Source organism: Oenanthe melanoleuca, chromosome 3 (genome assembly GCF_029582105.1).
Source record: "Oenanthe melanoleuca isolate GR-GAL-2019-014 chromosome 3, OMel1.0, whole genome shotgun sequence".
NCBI classification, from domain to species: domain Eukaryota; kingdom Metazoa; phylum Chordata; class Aves; order Passeriformes; family Muscicapidae; genus Oenanthe; species Oenanthe melanoleuca.
The window spans coordinates 27523766-27542854 of NC_079336.1; the positions used below are offsets into that span (position 1 = coordinate 27523766).

General features: G+C 40.1%; 1 protein-coding gene across 2 annotated transcripts in view; it reads right to left on the reverse strand.

The window, feature by feature from the left end:
* The window catches only part of COL9A1 (collagen type IX alpha 1 chain), a 62578-nt gene extending 44011 nt beyond the window's left edge, over positions 1-18567 (reverse strand). The window contains exons 1-11 of one of the 2 annotated variants that reach the window (XM_056487449.1): positions 18554-18567; positions 18165-18238; positions 16735-16812; positions 16465-16597; positions 9420-9816; positions 4667-4744; positions 4024-4044; positions 2974-3048; positions 2385-2420; positions 2213-2275; positions 300-353 (exon numbers count right to left, since the gene is read on the reverse strand). In XM_056487449.1, coding sequence (XP_056343424.1) covers positions 300-353; positions 2213-2275; positions 2385-2420; positions 2974-3048; positions 4024-4044; positions 4667-4744; positions 9420-9816; positions 16465-16597; positions 16735-16812; positions 18165-18238; positions 18554-18567 — 1023 coding nt within the window. Of the gene's footprint in view, positions 1-299; positions 354-2212; positions 2276-2384; positions 2421-2973; positions 3049-4023; positions 4045-4096; positions 4199-4666; positions 4745-9419; positions 9817-16464; positions 16598-16734; positions 16813-18164; positions 18239-18553 lie in introns of those variants that run through there. The other variant, XM_056487450.1, reaches the window with a different exon arrangement.
* Between the last annotated feature and the right edge of the window lie 522 nt (positions 18568-19089).

Sequence of the window (19089 nt, forward strand, 5' to 3'; positions counted from 1 at the left end):
TTCACTGCTCTGTATCCCACTGCATGTTACAGTGACACAGCTGCAATACAAGATGGAAAGGGCCTCAAATTTACTGAAGATGCTCAACCTTATGTCAACAATGTAATCCCAACCACCAATCCTTACTGCTGGCTGTGGGAATGGAAGCTTCTGTCCTGTGTGGAAAGGGGGCAGTACATATGTATTCTATAGGTATGTTAGGATTGTAGAAAGGCTGCAGCATCTTATTAGTCACATAGAGACAAACAAAAATGCTGCTTTAAAAAAATCCATCATTTCATGCACAATTTTGTTCCTACCTTCTGTCCTTTTGGTCCTGGGGCTCCACGTGAGCCATCAGGTCCTGTGAATCCCTTTGGAAGTAAGGTATACAATGTTAATGCAAGGATTATATGTTTTTCTTAATCACAACAGCAAACATTATACAACATAAAAAAATGAAGTTATTAAATTACATTAGTAACTGCAAGAGCCTTGCAGCCCAAATTTTTATTTACATGTAAAGATAGAACTGCATGAGTTCAAAGTGGTAGCTTCTGGTGACAAATAGCAGTGCCTGTGATATGTATCTTCAAGAATTACTCAATTAAATCACAATTAAGTTAAGCATGTAATCTCACATGATCTTATTTCCTCTTAATGAGAGATTGATGAATTTATTTCATGGCTAAGGTCAAAAACTGTCAGTGTTGTCCATTTCATATAAAAGTTTAATTGACAACACCACCACAAAACAAAACAAAAACCCAGAAAGCTGCCAGGTTGGATTTAAATTTACCCTTTGAACTTGTCTATCTGGCTAAAATTAAAAACTACCATATTATAACCAGGAATTCATTTGGAGCTCTTATTTTTCCTTTTGTTCCCAATTATATGGCTTAGAAATTTCCAGATATCCAGAAGAGCTTTCCTTTTACATTTATCTATTATTTTTTGGTACACTTCCAGCAATTCAATGTTTGCACAATTGTTCCGACAATTTGATTTTGAAAGCTTACATGACCATTACAAGCAATTACAGTACAGCACCTTTTTACAGTCTATTAAACCTGACACTGAAATAATTTTTGAAATAAAATGAGGTTTAAAAAGTCAGAACTGCCTCACCAATTAAGAGGGTATTATAAATCTAAAACATCAATTAAAAATTCAGTGCAGAGCGAAAGTACAAAAAGGTCTCACTTTTTTTCTTTAAGTGAAAATATAAAAGGTTAAAGATTTCAAAAGACTGTACTCTAGTATTACATCTTCACTCATCCACCAAGATGAGGGAATATAAGTGTGAACAGATACCAAAAGCTGAGTTGAGTTTAGTGTGTTCTGTTTGGCATGATTGTGTTCCCATGAATTTTGGCAAGGAAAATAAAACTATGCCTTAAGTGAAAATTGTAAGAGGCAATGATTTTTTAAAATCTGCCCGTAGTGTTTTGACATGTACAAATGGGTTGTGGGCCTGTATTGTTTTTAGGAAAATGTGAAGTGGCATGAGATGTCACTCACAAAGCCCATTTCCTCTTACATATATGAAATTTGAACAGTTTAATTAAAGACTCTTCCAGCTCCATGTCCACTAAATCTCTTACCAAAAGAAAATTAAATATTAACCTCTAACAGCCTTGCAACCTTAAATAGACACTAGGGTTTTTCATTTATATAATTATATATATTTATCTAAATTATTTTATAATTATATAATTTAAATAAAACACTCTGGTTTATGGTATATAATCTTTATTTTTGACATTTTAAATTTTTAAAGTTTTAAAAGCTTATGTAAATTAAACATAAGCTTGCCTACCTCCTGGCATAACTTCTAAGCACTAATGCAACAACTCACTTCATAACAAGAAATGCTTTTTAACAGTGCTCTCAAGAGAGAGAAATACAAAGTTTCCAGAAAAAGTTTGAAGGCATTTTTATAACCACAAATTTATTCAAGAGATATGACCTAAGAAGCCATCAACAGTAGAGGATGTTGAAACTTCGATCTTTTCTATCATTTTCCACAGGATGGGAAGATGCATCAGCAGACCTTCCTCATGCCCTTGCTGCTCTACAACCAGAGGTGGCTTCCAGAGGCCACAGTATGAATTGCCCAGCGCCCTCTCCAGGGCCAGGCAGCAGCACCAACAGCCCTTGTGCTTCATTTATTCATTCTTGAAGGAAAAAAAGGGATAAAAAAAGGAAATTCCAGAAAATCAAGTGTACTCACATCAGCTCCCGGCTCTCCAGGCAGCCCAGGGGATCCTGGTTTGCCTGCATCTCCATCTGGACCCTTCAGGATTTAAATGGACAGTTAAGCATGATTCACAGAGGGAAGCAGAAACAAAACTCAAAATTTATTCTCTAGCAGAAGCAAATGAAAAGTAGCTGAAATCACTTACCGGTGGACCAGGGGGGCCCTTTGGGCCTCTCTCCCCCTACCAAGATATGAAAAGGAAAGTATTAATCAGAACTACAACCTTTTTGGTCTTTCATGAAAATCATTGATTTACAGATTACCAGAAATAATCCTGAACTGACTCTTATTGTAGAAAATAAATATTAAATCCACATCATTGTTATTACAGACTAACAAATCATCAGAGAAACATCTGACAGGAATCAAGGGAACACATATAGTAGCTCCTATCAGGAATAATGCCACAAATCCTTATCATAATTTAGTATGAGTGGGCATCACTATGTAATCACTTTTGAGATTGGATTTATGAAACCCCTACACCCCATTAATGGCAGATAATCATAGCATATGATGCTGATTATACAAAATAAATAATCCTGAGTTTATACTACAGCAAAAATAATCTGAAAATCTTCTTTCTCCCCTCACTCCAGCCTGCTACAGAGCATAAGAGCCATCAATTCCTTCATGTATCTGCAGGCAAATTAAAACTCCTGAAGATCAAAGGCTGACAGACAATGCAGATACACCTCAAGGTATTTCCTAGGCAGAGCATGGGAAACACTTACATCAATGCCATCAATACCGGGAACTCCTGGTGGCCCTGGTGGACCTGGGGGGCCTGGTGGTCCAGGGGGGCCTCTCTGACAAGGAGTGAAAAAAAGGAGCAATTAGAGCCTGATGAACCACGGAGCCATTCTGGGGGACCAGTGCAGTAACAGACTATGGGTTAGTCAGGAGGTCACAGATGTGACAAGGAGCTGCATCATCAGCACATGTGTATCACAGGCCCTACACCCTGTTTTGACTGTCACTACGAGGACTGGCAACACTGCCCTCACCAAAGGAATGGGGAAGGTGTTAAAGCCCCTCCCTGCGCCCAGCCACTCTCCTGTGCCCACAGTGCTGGCAGGGCCAGGCGGGCTCCACTCCCCACCCAGCAGGACCTGAATGCCACATGGCAATGACAGGGTGGCAGAAGTAAAAGCAACCTTTGAGAATCAAACACTGAAATTCACTACACTAGTTAGTTTCTGCCAACACAAAGGAGACAGTCTTCCTGAGAGTCCATACTAGCAAAGAAAATTTAATACAACCCTTTCCCTGCTTCAGTGACAGGCTCAGCAGTTTCCCCTGGCTCCTCAGGGTTACATTAGCATCCACAGAGGCACCTTCTCAAAGCGCCGGGCTCCCGAGGGGAGGCAGCAGGCGCCGCCAGCCTGTGGAAATTCATGGAAAGGCTGTCACAGGTCTCCGTGTCTATAATGGGGGGCTCTGTTCTCCTTGGACTGAGCTCTGCCCGCGGCCCCACAACGGGGCTCTGTGAGCAGCAGGCTGCCCCGGGCGCCGAGCCTGGTCCCGCGGTCCCACAGTGCTGCTGCTCTGGACACATTTCTCCACACACCGCAGCTCCCAGAAATGCCCCATCCAGCGGGAGGTGCATGAGCAGCTCAGGCCGCGCCGGTGGTACCTGCCCTGTGCTCACCGGGCAGGCACACCTGCGGCCCCGCTGCCCTGCAGCCCCTGAGGGGACACGGGGCGAGCACCCCCGGCAGGGCAGGGCCGCCTTCGGCCCCTCTGCTCCAGCACCCCGAGATCCGGCCGCCCCTCACACTCACCTCGACTTCCGTCTGGGTTACCTGCGGGGAGAAAACACAAAAAACAACAGAGCCAAAGTCAGAACAAACTTACTTGAGCCAGGCCGAGGCAAAGCGCCTGCAGGAGAAGCGCCAGGGGCAGGAGGCGCCGGGCCATGGATGGATGGAGGGAGTAGCCTGCGGCTGCCGGGGCGAGAGGGCGAGGTGAGCGCGGCCGGAGCCCCTCCCGGCCCGGGCAGGGTGGCGGGGATTGGAGGAAGGCTGGCGGCCGGGCAGGCCAGGACAGGGTGCCACAGCGCCTTAACCCTTTGTCCTGCTGCTGTCGGGTCGGACACCGACCCTGCCGTGCCCGCGGGTGTCCCGCCGCCAGGCTGGGGGTGCGGGGAGACAGCCCCGACAGCCCCGACAGCCGCTCTGCCTGCGGGGCACAGCGCCCGCAGCACCACAGGGGCTCGGCAGGCTGCCAGTCACGGAAGGGTTAACGTGAGGCGGCGGCTGCTCTGCTCTGCTCTGCTCTGCTCTGGGGGGCTGGATTTCTAAAAGCACCGAATACCCAGGCAGGTACGGTAAAAAAAGGGCATCGCCTGCCAGGAAGGGGGAGGGAAAATGAGACTCCCGTGGGCTGCAGCGGACAGGGCAGGGCAGGGCAGGGCAGGTCTCTCACCCGAGCCGGCAGCTCGCCGCAGCCTTCGCGCTGGGGTCGCAGAGGGTCGCAGTGGATCACCATCCACTGGATCTCGAACTGGCAAAGGAGAAAAGGTGATGTTAATTCGGGTCAGGGGTCACGCTGGCCGAGCGCGTTAAGAGCTGGACTACTGGCACACTACGCAGAGGGTTAAACGCTTGGTATTTAATGTCAATAGCTACAGGTGGAGCAGTGCTTCGCCCTGCATTCCCCACTCCTAACTGTGGAGTCTTTCAAAGAAAGGGCATAAACCACTCCTGAAATCTCTTTATCACATCTCTACTGTTCTGTTTGCTTTGCAGTCATCACAGTTTCCAGAGTGCTGAGACTGGAGCACAACAGAAGCTGTACCCTTGTTTCTTTTCCTGTTAACTGACACCACCATCTGTGAGCCAATTCTTTCCCTCCTTTATCCACTTCTCATTTGCAAACCTTCATAATAGCCAACTGGCATATAAAAGAACTATTTTAATACTACAAGGCAGCCCTACAGTAGCAACAGCCCAAACAGGAATAAGTTGTTAATATTATCTTCCCACTAAATCCAAAACAGGACTGTACCAGCTATGAAAAGAAAAAAGCTAACTCTGCTTTGAGGCTATATAAAACAAAAGCTGATAGGAAACTAATCTAACATTTTTTTTAAATTAAAAACAAAAACCCAGTGGCAAGGTAAGTAGTAAAAGGTGTGACTGGCTTCCCATTGATTTAGGAGAAGTGAGAGAAGAGCAAATATGTTCTAGCCTTGCTGTCAAGGTATCTTGTCCTTTGCCAGTATTTCACAACGATCTTGTTGATAAGGTTAAGCTGATTTAAATGATGCCAATATTTTGAAGATGTCTCATGTAGATATTCTACTGATATCAATATACAGTGTTATTAAGGATTAAATACAGTCACAAAGTTCTCAGAAATGAACCTCAGATAATTTAAGGGTAATCATAAAGCAAAGATATTAAAATGTAACCTTTTAAACCCAAAGGTGGTATGCTGGTTTTCCCTGAGGTAGAGCTTATTTTCTTCACAGTGGCTGATATGGAGCTGTGTTTTGGGTTCGTGCCAGGAGCAGAGTTGATAGCCCAGGGATGATTTTGTTATTGCTGTGCAGTTATTGGACAGAGTCCAATTGGACAGAGACCTTTTCTGCTCCTGACCCCACCCCATCAGCAAGGAGGCTGGGGGTGCACAAGGACTTGGGAGAGCACAGCCAGGATAGCTGATCCCAGCTGACTAAAGGGATATCCCAGACCACACGATGTCACACTCAGAATATAAAGCTGGGAGAAGGAGGAAAGGGCAGGGGGGAGTTTGAAGTGATGCTCTTTATCTTGCCAAGTTACTGTTACATGAGATGGAGCCCTGCTTTCCTGGGGGGGCTGAACACCTGCCTGCCATTGGAAAGTTGTGAATTAATTACTTGTTTTGTTTTGCTTTGCTTTGTGTGCATGGCTTGAGCTTTACCTCTTAAAGTGTCTTTATCTCAATCCACAAGTATCCTTACTTTTACTTATTCTCATCCCACCATGGGGTGGAGTGAGCAAGTGGCTGTGTGGGGATTAGTTGCTATCTGGAGTTAAACTACAAAGAGTGTTTAAGGTCAGTATTCCTGGCGTACATTTTGCAGATTTCCTACAGATTTCTATTCCATTTTAATTTCTTTGTCAGCACAAATATAATTAACTGTGTGTGATTGTTCATTGTTTTGTCCTCTTAGGTTCTACAGAAATTCCTGCAAATGCCCACCGTCTTTGCATATCTCGATATCAGCCACATAATTCAGTTGTCAGTGCTTTAGTTGAGAGAGGTTAGGTAAAATACAAATAGACCTAAATATGTAGCATAGTATTTTCAATATAAAATGGGTCACAAGGATGCATTTAGCAGTGCCACAGGCTTTAAGGAGAATGTGGCCCTCCAAGCACAGCTGTAGGTCTCCTCTGGGAGATCTGGCTCCCTGTACCCACTGGGCTGTTGCTGACTTGGTGATGATACAGTGGAAGTCATCCCTCCTGGGAAAGTACAACTCAGCTAAGCAATTTTTTATAGAAAGATTTTTTTACAATCCTTTGTCAAGGATATCTTATGTTTCTTCTGAGAGAGATCCTCTGTCAACGGTTTGTACATTTGTTAAGTGACCAAGAATAAACTACATATATTTAAATGCATCTCATTCCAGAGTTCTTTTAAACTTGGTCTATCCATTTTTTGACATCTCTGAAATAGGTTTTTAGAGCTTCATTTTCCTTGCACCTTTCTTTAAAGCCTTTGAACATTACAACCAATTCCAGTGTTATTTGGCTTTCCATAGCTGGGATTCAGCCTCCTGAATGTGAGATTTCACAGGGTGGAAAAAAAAAAGATGTGACTTTTTACAGTACACAGACACAATCTGTTCTATGGTGTAAATTAATCCCTGTTAAATAAATATTGACAAGCAGCTTCCTCTTAGATGTTACAAGTCACGTAGCTTCCCTGAGCCAGTTAGCAGCATTAAATGTCAATTAAATAATGACCAAGAGTCACTTCTAGCAAAGTGTTCAGTGTCTATTATGAAAAAAACATGGTAATGCCTCTGAAATCATAGGAATTAAGGCAATTATATCATCTCACAGAAGTTATAATTTGAGCAGTAAGAAATTGGTTCCCCTACTAATAATGTTTTTCCTATAAAAAATGTGTAATTTAGGAAGTAAATTCCTTTTCATTTTTGAAATTGTGCTGAATCTCATACTGCTTAGAGTTTATAATGGATTATATTAATTACTTTTAGATAAAAAGATAAAACTTTTAGATACTTTTATTAAAAAAAAAAAAAGAATATATAAAATGCAGCTGTGGATCTGTGTAAAAATTCACCCTCTATAAAGCATTTCAGAAATCCTGGAATAGGTCTTTGTAAAGGCTGAAAGGCAAGATGCAGTTTCTTATGGAACTGTATCTATTATTTTCCTAGGCAGTCATAGTAATAACAAGCCATAAAGAATCCCTTTTAAAATTATATGTATTACAGTGCACCTCTGAGAAGTTGACCTATTCTCCAAGATAAATAGGGCTCTCACCAGAATGCTGCAAAAAAGAATAAGAAACACATAATTTATGTCCTTTTAAAATTCTACTACTGGAAGTAATATACTTTAACAATGCCTGGGAGTAAATTAAAAGCTGTGCCTAGGGCATATTAAATAACCAAGACTGTTGAGATATTTAAACTTACAGTCAAGCAAGTTAAAGACTAGAGTACTCCCAAACACAGATTTGTTTAGTCAATTTAAAGAGAAATAAAGTACACAGGCTAAACCAGAAATTTCGGCAATATAAATAGACATTTTTAACTTACTAACCAGTCCATCTGACTACATAATTCCTTTATCATAATTTCAGAGGATATGGGGTTCCTAAATCTACATTATTGTAATATCAGGTTGAACCACTATCATTGCCTTTTTGGGCTTCCCAGCATAGGCCATGCAATTCAATCTAGTGAGTCCTAAGTCAGTTCTGTCTAAAATAAAGTATATTTTTAGATAGCCAAACTCTGTTAAAGAATATAATGCCATGCTTACTTTCTGTCTTCCCTGATGATTTGTTCCAGTACTTCATTATTCTTTTTGTCAAGAAATGCGCATCTTGTTTTAAAGCCTAACTCATGCAAAGATTTTACTTTTATTCGTAAAATATACTTCATGTGACAGAATCTTCCCAGAAACATGCTAAAGTAATAAACAAATATTTTGCATTATAGATGGTGAATTATAAAAATTTTTTAATTCAATTTTATTCTTTCATCCTTAAAGGAAGTTGTCCTATAATTGCCATAGCTCCACACTGGTGCCTAAAGATATACAGTCTTTAACACAGGCAAGGCAGAACTTAATGCCAGGTGGGGTTTTTCCACACTAAATGCCTGAAGAGCCCTGGGTGATTAATGCTGCTCAGTTGTACACCTTGATGAAAAAAGCAAGTCTCTGCAAAGCACAGGCTGGAGGGGAAAGAGGATAAGACTCCAAATTGCTCTTCTGCTTTTCTTCCCTTCTTTAACCCTGGCTGAAGGTCAGTCAGAGTACCAACAGAAGGCCAAGGTGACCTTGGTACCACATCTCTCTCCTCATTTATCAGCTGCCATTTGGAACCACTATTTCGACAGGCAAGGGAACCCTCCTTGTTTTTAAAGGGATGACTCTGTGTCTAACTTAGAATAACTTTTCAGTAATGGAAATTTCCTAATCCACATCTATAACAGCATGCTCAATACAGACACATGGGGCAGCTTTCTGCTGGCATTCTCATGTAAAACTGATTTCAATCCCATGCAATACAGCAACTAAACATACAGAGGTGATGAAACATCAGATATTTCTTTTGTTGCAATGTTTTCCCTTTCAGATTTACACAACACTGGTTAACCTGTGTTCACAGGTGGTTTTTTTTTTTAATAGTGTGACAGATAAAGTTTAAAATTTTGTCCCACTTCACTCTTTTACTTCAAAGTTGTTGTAGCAAGTACAGGGATGTCTAAGAATTTTCATTTTTGAAATTTACACTAACCTGGGTCATCTCTTAATTTACAAGGTATAAATACAAAATTTAAAAAACACAGCTAGTACTTACCTGCCAAGGAGTTAATTTCCACCATTTCTGCTTTCAGAAATAATTTAAACACACATTCCAGGAAACAAAACCCTATATTTAATGTAAAAAACTTTTTTAAGAAATAAAAGATTCTGAAACTTACCGGAACTGAAATTTGAGGATTATTTTTAAGTTTTCCAAGCACAGCAAAGCCATCAGTGTTGATTTTCCCTTTTGGTTTTATGTTTAAGGATTCTATTTTAATACAGTCAATAAAAAGTGTGACGCTGTTTGCTTCCACAATTATCATAAGCTTGTGCCATTGGGAGTCAAACAGGAAAGGCAAATGTAAAAATGATGCTGTTTGGTGTTTTCCATCTGCTCCTTTATAAGAAAACTCAACGCTTTTCACTTGACCATTCAGATTCACTCCAACTTGTTCTTTTCCTGAAGAATCCTGAATCTGCCAAATAGTCCAGTATTTCTGAAGTGTGGCCCCAGTCATCCGAAAAGTAGTTAGAAAGGAATATTCATCAGGCAATCCATTGGAATATATGGCACTGTGTAGAATTAAAATACAGCAGATTCATTCTGTATTTGCTCTGAAAAGCTCCACATATCACCATAGAGTAATAAGAAATCATTACCTAGTGGAACCATATCTCAATGATTCTTGTATCAGTGCATGTCTGCATGCTGAGCCCCAAAACAAGGTGTTACTAATGGCAAAAAAACTGGTTCAGAAGCATGGGTTCTTCCAATGTTTTACAATTTTTATAATAACCCTTTCTAAGATTAATGGATGGAGCAACAACTAACTCATACTTCAGATATAGAAATTAAATCCTACAATTATCCTATTTCCCACTAGTAGACTTACAAAATCAGTCAACACAGTATGGCTTCATAATGACCAGGGAGAAAGTGCAGACCTGATTTGATTTTGAAGGCATAAGAATTTCTCTTGCAAGTGCATTTTCTTGTTCAGCTTGCCAACAACCCTTTTATTAAGGTATTAGCTATCACTTCAGCTGAAATCATTAACAAATATATGGTGAGAACCCATACTCAAAGTGTGTTATGTTCTGTGACATTTGACCACAAGACTACAAGTAGAAGAGAACAGATTTACCGCCTATAAAACGTCTCATATTTTAGCAACTCCTATAAGGTGAGCTTTGGAAACACAGATAGCAGTGGATGTGTCACTGTGCAATATGTCATTTTTAATTTCAAATGTGACACTGAATCCAGTACAATATTTAAGAATTAGGCCTTTCCATATTTATGCTATGGATCATAAAACTCTAGTGTCATACCCAGTTGACATCAGTACATTATTTGCCGTCTATCCTTTTAAGAGTGTTTGAATAAATTTCTTAAGCATGAAGATATGCAGAGCAATTTTGTCCCAGCTTTCATTTGAATAACTTCTAAAGCAAGCAGACATTTTGAGCAAAGATGATTTTTGAGTGGCAGATCAATCCTATCTCAGCAGTTATTTAGGCAGCAATAATGAATCTCAGGATTTAAGCTATGGGGAGGGGAAAATTGTATAAGTCAGCTCTTATTCCATATGCTTGGTGACTACTGGTTTAGGAAGAGAGCACTTCCAGAAGCAATCTCCCTAGTTTGTAGTGTTCCAAGCTGTAGTGCAGCTGTGTTCCAGCAGGCAGCAGCACAGCCTCAGCAGATTTCAGCATATGGCAAGCCTGGCAGCAGCAGCAGCAGCAGCAGCTTCGCCTTACAAATTAAGTGCCTGCACTGCTGGTGTTTCTCCTTTTCCCCACGAGCCTTTGCATACACCTGAGAGCTGGGGTATAAGGAAGGGGAATGTTTAGCTGGAAAGCTTAGCTCATTATATGAGGTGTGGAGAGATACAAAGTTGGAACAGGGGGTTCCTTGCCAGTATCTTTAATCTGCCTTTCAGTGCTTTGCTCTGAATTGTGTCTCTTGGCTGAGGATAAAGTCTGCCTCATCTGGTTTGGTTTGATAGGATTTTATCTAACTCGTTGTGTTCTGCCATTATTTGTTTTCAGTTTGTATCTTGCCATCTCAGATGCAAATGTTAACGTGTGGATAATTGTAGCTTTCCCTCAGTTCCCAGCATTTTACGGTGATTACTCTCCCCTATCCCTCCCTGTGTTAGGTTTCTGGCCTACACAATAAGCATGTATATTATTTTCTACTCCAGGAAGATAATTCTTCTCCCTATCAAGACATACCTTCACCCTTACTTAGCTTTTGATCCAGTTGAGCATATCCTTTACAGCCCTTTGTGTCCCTCCTCTATGATATCTCTTTTAAAAGTATTTCAATTTCCTCTACTGCTAAAACTTTAGCTCAGCTGGATCATTTATCTCTTCACTTGCTGAATCTCATTTGTTCTTGCAGAAGAGCTGGTTTTTCTACTACTACACTGAAGGTGGTATTGTTAGGTAGTCTTTAAATAGCCTCCTTGTGGCCTTGAACTTTCTCTGTTAAGTTCAATGTCTCCAGGATGTCTGATACACTGAGCCTAAAAGAAGCAGTACTAATCCCACATCCTCTGTGAAGAGTTTTTCAGTATTTCTCTCCACTGCTAAGTTTTGTTGCCATGGCAATACTCAAACTATCACACATATTCTCATTTGACCTCAGCTGACACAACTATACTGCCAAAAAAAACCCAAAAACAAAACAAAACATAACAAAACCACAACAAAAGAAATTTTAAAACCCCTAGTACATGAACATACTTTTTGATTGGAAGATTGTTTATACCAGATTGGAAAATTAATTCTTTGCACCATATTTAACTATACATTTAGTACTTTTCAAGGTGTCATATGGGTCCTCTTCTTTGCAGACATTAAAATAGGAAAGAAATATGTTCATTTTTTCTGAAGATATGCGAAGAAGAGAAATAATGTAAGAGCTTCTGATATTGGTAAGAGAAAACTAAATTATAAGAAATGTATATCAAACATTAAACATAAAAATTCAGTGCACAAACATGGATAAGTATTCTCATTTTTAAAAAATATTAATAACCAATCAGAAGAACTGCTGCCTTTAGACCAAAGACTCAGTATCAGTAACATGACTCAACACAGTGAAGTCTGACCCATCATCAGAAAGGTACTCTTCAAGGGACTGTTACTATGTAAGATTTATACCCATAATTCTACAAGGAAAGCAGAGACATATTCTCATCTCAGCTGCTCCAACAGTAATGATCCTTTGGTGGTTTGGTGTATTTCAGAACACTTTTTCTTTTCCAAAACTTTTAATCCTTATATAGGCAAAACCCTTCTGAAGTCAGCAACTTAAAATGCTAAATATTTGGAAACCATGGCAAATTAGCATGATATTTAAATAAACAATTGTAGAGAAGCTATTCCTCTGTCTCACTGCCAAGTGAAGAGTGATGGATTCTGTAACTTTATTGAACAGCTGATAGCTGTATAAGCACTCAAATTATTTCTGGAAATTATTTTTAACATAGTTGTTTCCATTCCACTGATTTATGGAAGGGAACCAAGCAATTATAAATTTAGATTCAGGTAAAGGAGCTAAGAAAGAATTTATATGGAAACATATTTGAAGGCAAAAACTCAGACTTATTCCTGATCTATTTCCTATTCACTTAAAATTGTTAGGTATATAAGCCATCAGATCTTTTTATTTAATTTGGTTTTTTTCTTCATTTTGCCAGAAAGCATCACATTCCAGCTTTCCTTGTACACTCATACTATTATTAACTGCTTTAGTTGTTTTATGAATATAAGGTTAGGTCAATTTTTTTAATCAGATATTTGAATATTTGCCTAAATTTTTGAAGTATTGGAGGGTGGGTAGTTTGAAACATTTGTAGTTCATCTGGGGGAACTTCTGAAAGACTACTATTTATTTTAATCTTTTTCATAAATACCTAAGAGTCTCACTTTCCCTGTATTTTGAATGCCTACCAGGAAGATTTCTTTGAGATTTCAAAGTTAAGTCCTACCCAGGCTCCAATATAACCAAGATGAGTCATCTGACTATGGTGAGGAAAGCCCTGACCCATTCCACTGAACCCAGAATTAATCAGGAGCAGATGAGTACGTTAAAGGCTCAACTATATGCCTATTTAAATTCTGGAGAGTAACTGTTTATTTTATTAAATTTGGAGGGTTTTGAGTTAATTTTTAGGTAAGCTCCATTGCTCACTGACTTAACTTGGTCCTTGATAAACGAAGATTTCATAAATGTTAGCACAACCCACTGGAAGTGGCTGTGGAAATTGCTGTGGCCATTCTCATGATAATGCAGTAGCATGTGCTCATGGTTGAGGGTTCTTTCAATCAATCTGGAGACACTCCTGTCTGCATCTCCTGAAGCTGCCTGGAATCACAGCTGACCTGGCAGACACTACTTGGCAGCAATTCAATAAGCAATAACAATAAAACTAAGCTCAGCACTTTAAAAGCATCTGTCCTAAGTCATTAACCAGAAGCCATTTGTTAGGACTCATGACCCTCAGCTGATCTTTATTCTTCAGAAACTTCCACTTGTGAGCTAATTAATTCTCTTATGACCTAATTAGCTTCCTAGCTGCATTTTGTCTTTTCTATTTCAGTATCATCGTCAATATCTGGGTAGGATAATTTACTCACAATGTGAAAGCAAAAGCACCTGAAGAGCTTTGGTGGCTGACTGTAGAAAAGCTAGACCTTCAAGCACATACAGTTAGGAGTGTTGCTTCACAGAAAAGCAATATTTAAAAAAAAAAAAAAATTGGCCAAAGCTTTATTAAAGTTGCTCCCTATTTTGTTTGGGGGTTTTGTGTGTGCATGTGCGTGTGTGTGTGTGTGTGTGTGTGTGTGTGAAGTCAATTGGTTTCATCCAATGCACAAAGATACTTAACTTTTTCCCACATTTAAAAAATATGTAATGAACATATTTCTTTGTGACAATTTTTTTAAGATTTCCATTACAAACAAACACAATTATTGTCCAAATAAGCAGGAATAATTTTGTGCTTACTAACTGGTGGACATCTACGACATGTACATAGATTAAATTGAAAACTGATGAGTTCACCATGTCAAGTGAAAACAGCTATATGTCATGGCAGTTGCACACAAAGTTATTACACCATTATTACACCACACCTTTACATGGAAAGCACTGTACCAATCCTTGAGCAGATTTTACTCTAGAAGGAGCAATGGCCAATGGGAATTTATTTGGATGCTGGAAGAAGCTAAATTATGACTTGAGTGCAATCATTTCTGTTCATTCTGGGATATATTTCTGGGCAAGCATGCAAAGCAGAAAAAAGAACAAGCTGCAAGTCGGTAGCATTTTAAGGAAGCTCTGTGAGTTATTCAAGGTGTTAGCTATTGCTGCATCAAAGATGGAATGCTGAGCCATGCCCATCCAATTGAGCTCTCATTCCATATAGCCACTCTAAAATGGGCTCCTCTGCCCATTTCATCATGGGCAATCATCATGTGTCAACCTAAAAACTTATTTCCAACGTTTTTGATGAGGGTCCCTCCCCAGTGCTCCTACAGCATTTGTGCTATATCAGCCATCCAGCTCGGGAAAGCCATGCTGGCCATTTTTCCTCACTCCATTTTTTGTTTTCGATACAGCAGGAGCCCACAGGCTGGAGGTGGGGGCTGGAGGGTGATCCCCTGTGTGTGAGCCCCGGCCACAGCACACCGATCACAGCAGCCCAGTGACAGCACCCCTATCACAGCAGCCCCATCACAGCATCCCCATCACAGCAGCCCGGCCCGCGGCGGCGCCGCTTCAGCACCGCGGGCAGGGACAGCTCCGGCAGCCTGGGCGGGCCGGGCGGCTCGGCTCGGCTCGGTTCTGCCCTCCCTCCCTCCCTTTTCCTCCTTTCCCTCCTTTCCCTCCTTTCCCCTCCCCTCCCCTCTCCTCCCCTCATCCTCTCCCACCCCACTGAGTGGGCCACGCTGTAAAACAGCTCTGGAGCAGAGCAGCGAGCTCGGGCTGCGTGGAGCACGGTCGGGACTCAAACCTGAAATCCCTTTCCTGGGCCAACGACTCCAATGGCAGGAGTCAGATCAGATGCTGTAGTAAGGCAGTTGACATAGGCTTGTTCAGGGCTAACTTGTGTATATCAAGCATGTATTTCACTAGAACCATCTATAGCAATGAGTCTAAACTATTTTAAAAGTGAAAATATTGCTGCTTTTGTCTGAGAATCTCCAACATTTGGTGAAGTGATGATCCCATTTGCTGTCTGTGTTTGGATTCACATTCATGCACTAGCAGCCCTGATTTGTGTCTGGGACTGAAAGTAGTCATGAGCCCAATGTAACCAAACACTTAAACTCTAAAGTAGAATAAGCTGCTGGCTATAAAGGTAGGAGCCAGGGAGGATTGCAGCAAGAAAGATTGTTAGTGATAGGTGGAGTAAGACAGTAACACTTCACAATCCAATTATTCCTAGCTGAAACAGTAGTCCAGTTAATGGTCTAGTCACTTAATTGCTAAATTGAGACATTCTTAATTACATAAGGTGCTGGAAAAGAACCTAGACTTGCCTAAATTTGGCAAAGACATCTCTACCCTGCTGTACTGTCTCTAGTCCTTCACCAGCAGCAAGTCTGGTCTGTAAAGCACAAACACAATTAGATTCCTGAATCCTGACTTCTATCACAAATTCACTTTAATATACTAAATAATAATTTTCCAACTTTTATAGATTAAGTGACCATAAATCAGCCAGGAACATTCATGTACCTGTTACCTAAAACAAGCACACAACGAAAAGGTTCCCTTACCTCAGAATCAGTGAGTTGTTACCCTATCTTGTCTCTGCAATCCTCACATGATCAGAAAGATCCCTTTGTGCCAATATTTTAAGACAATTTTCTTCCCTCTCCTCCTATTACATTTTCTTTGCCTCCCTATTTCAAGTCACCAGCAAGTTCTGACCGTACTTTCTATATGTGAATCCCTTAGTATCAGCAAATCTTGAGGCACTCTGAGCAATGTCATTGGTTAGAGGAAAATTAAAGTCCCTGAAATTGCTGCTACAGAATCAGTCTGATCTGGTATTAGCAATGAAAAAAAAAAAAAGTTCAATTCCTCTTTCCCCTTCTGAAAACTTTCAAATCAGGTGATCTAGCTGGTGAGAGATCTACCACTTCAAAAATAAAATTGCAAAATCTTTATATTTTAAAGCCAAACAAGGAAGGCATTACCTGGTTGGTATCCTAAAGTCTACATTGGGTCCCAATTTATAAGCTACTTGTAGAGAAGTGGATCCCACTACTCTCTCAATAATTCCTTGGGAAGCAGCTTTTTCTATTTGAAACTGAGAAATCAGGTCAAAGCCTGCAGGAAAAAAAAAAAAACAAAAACAAAAAACATATCCATAATGTAACTTTAATTTTAATTTGAGAATTGTGCTGTCACAGAGATGAATATAGCCTGCTAAATTCTTTGAACAGCAAAGTCAGGATTCGACTTGCCTGGTAAGTCATCTTGGCCAATCCTGATGGTTGGGCAGATATCAATCCTGTGACTGGCACCCAGAATAGCAGGTAGTCCTGCAAAAAAAAAGTGAATTTACTAACCATGTGCCTGCACATTGCCATAGATCACTTTATAAAATTAACTTAAGCAACTATAAGATTATTATGAATTAAACAGAGCTGTAATAATTAGACATATTTAATAGTTTAAACTGTACTCAGTAAGTAAGAGGTATAAGAAAAATAACAATCTTTTTCCAGAGAGCTCCAAATTAAAACTTGGTAATTTGATATTTTTTTCAAGCCTTTAAATAAGAGTATTATAATAAATCATCTCTTGCAGAGCTGTTGAGAAACAGTAGTAGTTTAAGAAGGCCTGTTGTGTAAGGAAGTTTTGGGTTGTAACTTTTTTTTGTGCTTCAAGCAAACTTAAAAAAAAAATGCCAGTTACCTAAATCAACAGTCTCCCTACTCCCAAGGAAAGTTAAACAAACCTCATGCCAACTAAAGAAGTTGTTGTAAATCAGTTGGCATCTTTTCCATCCTCTCTGGTATTCCAAGCTTTCCCACTTTTCTCTGTGCCAGATTTGATCAGAAAATGAACATTCATGAAATGCAGGGTTGTGGCAAGAAGATTTTAAGACCTTTTCTGTTTACCCAAATGAGAATGCAGAAGAAATACGTTTGAAAAAACTAAATCTAAAAATCCAAATTTTCAGAATATTATTTGTTAAAAAACATTGTTGTGACCATAAGACCTACAAGATACCCAGAATTAAGAAAGGAAGAAGGAAAAATAAGCATTTATTTGAAGAGTTTAAGAGCCATGTACAAGTCCAGTACTAAGTCAATCTGGAAAATGTTAGCAGAGTGTGGGTAGGGAAGAATGAAGAGTGGAAGTTTGTAGGAGAAATATTTCTAAACTACAGAGAGCCTCTTGTGTGCTGCAAAGGCTCAACCCTAAATGTGGGTTTCCTTCTGACAACATAGGCTTAAAGAGAACATTCAGGTGGACATGTTACACCTTAGAAAAGACCTCTTTCTATATTCTTTGATGGGACACATGGCTGACATCCAGCCATTTACATTTTATGCCCAGCAAATAAAGTAGAACCCATTTATTGCCACATGTAGCAGAAGAATATCTGACTAGGAGCATTGAAAGACAGGGAAGGTTTGTGTCCTGTATTTACCATTTACATCCAGACTTTAATCCTTACCTTAAAAATACATCTAATAGCAAATTTAAAGCAATACACAGAGCTCCTTCTATCCATCCATCCATCCATAGATAAATGCACATAGACAGCTCTCACTTTGTGTGATTTCTAGTTACAGAGGATTTTAGTTTTGAATAAACGCTGAATAATTCTTTTGACATTCAAAATTACACAAAGATAAAATGTAGATAAAATCTGTCTCCTTACTTGATTGGTGCTGGATGGTGGCTGAGATGAAAGACCACAGAAAGCTACACAGGTAAAAGAAAGCTGTAATTTTCCTGTAAACAGAAAGAAAGCTCCAGTATGAATCTATAGTTGCTGACAGGTTTTGTTATTAAATTTCTCCTCCAAGCCATGCATATTAAACATATAAAATACCAGTTAAGGATTTGCTAAAAGATTTGACAAGACAATCTCTTTGACAAGATAATTTCTTTACATGACAACATTCAACATTTTATTTTTGCCTTATAACAAAACATGTCAATAAAGCTCTTTCTATTGTGATCCCTTCATATAATGCTGGCAAGGACAGCTTTCACTGCTCTAATCTCTTATTTACAGATGTCTCTAAATCCCACTTGTTCTCTTACCAGTGGCTTTTCATCTTCACTGCTGGATTTCTTCACTTCTCTCATGTGAATACACAGGGTATATCGTCACACTGCCTGCTTCCCTCTCATTAGTCTGACAGAGCAGTGCAGCAGTGGGTGCAGACAGCTGCTCCTGCCCCACCAGGACCCAGCAGAGAGGGAGGTGCAGTCTGCTGGGCTGCTTTTAATCTTTCTAGGGGAAGGAGGTGGAGGCTGGACAGACATGTGTGTCCTGGTGGGCTCTGAGGGCGGACCTCTGGAGCCAGCTGAATATAAAGAAGCCAAGAGTGCAATTAAAGGCTGCTTCTTTCACCAACATGAGGGCAGGGAAATTCAGAGTATGTGAGTTCAGCAAAGCCAGTCTCTGAATGCTAGGACCTCCTGTTCAGCCAGGCAGGGGAATGAATTATATGTTCCAGGAGGTGTGAGCAAACTGGTGGCCCTGATATGGTGTTAAGACAAGAAGCTCTGAGAAGAAAGGAATCCCTGTCCTATAAAGAAGGTGTTTTCATTTCTCACAGATTTACTCATCAGGT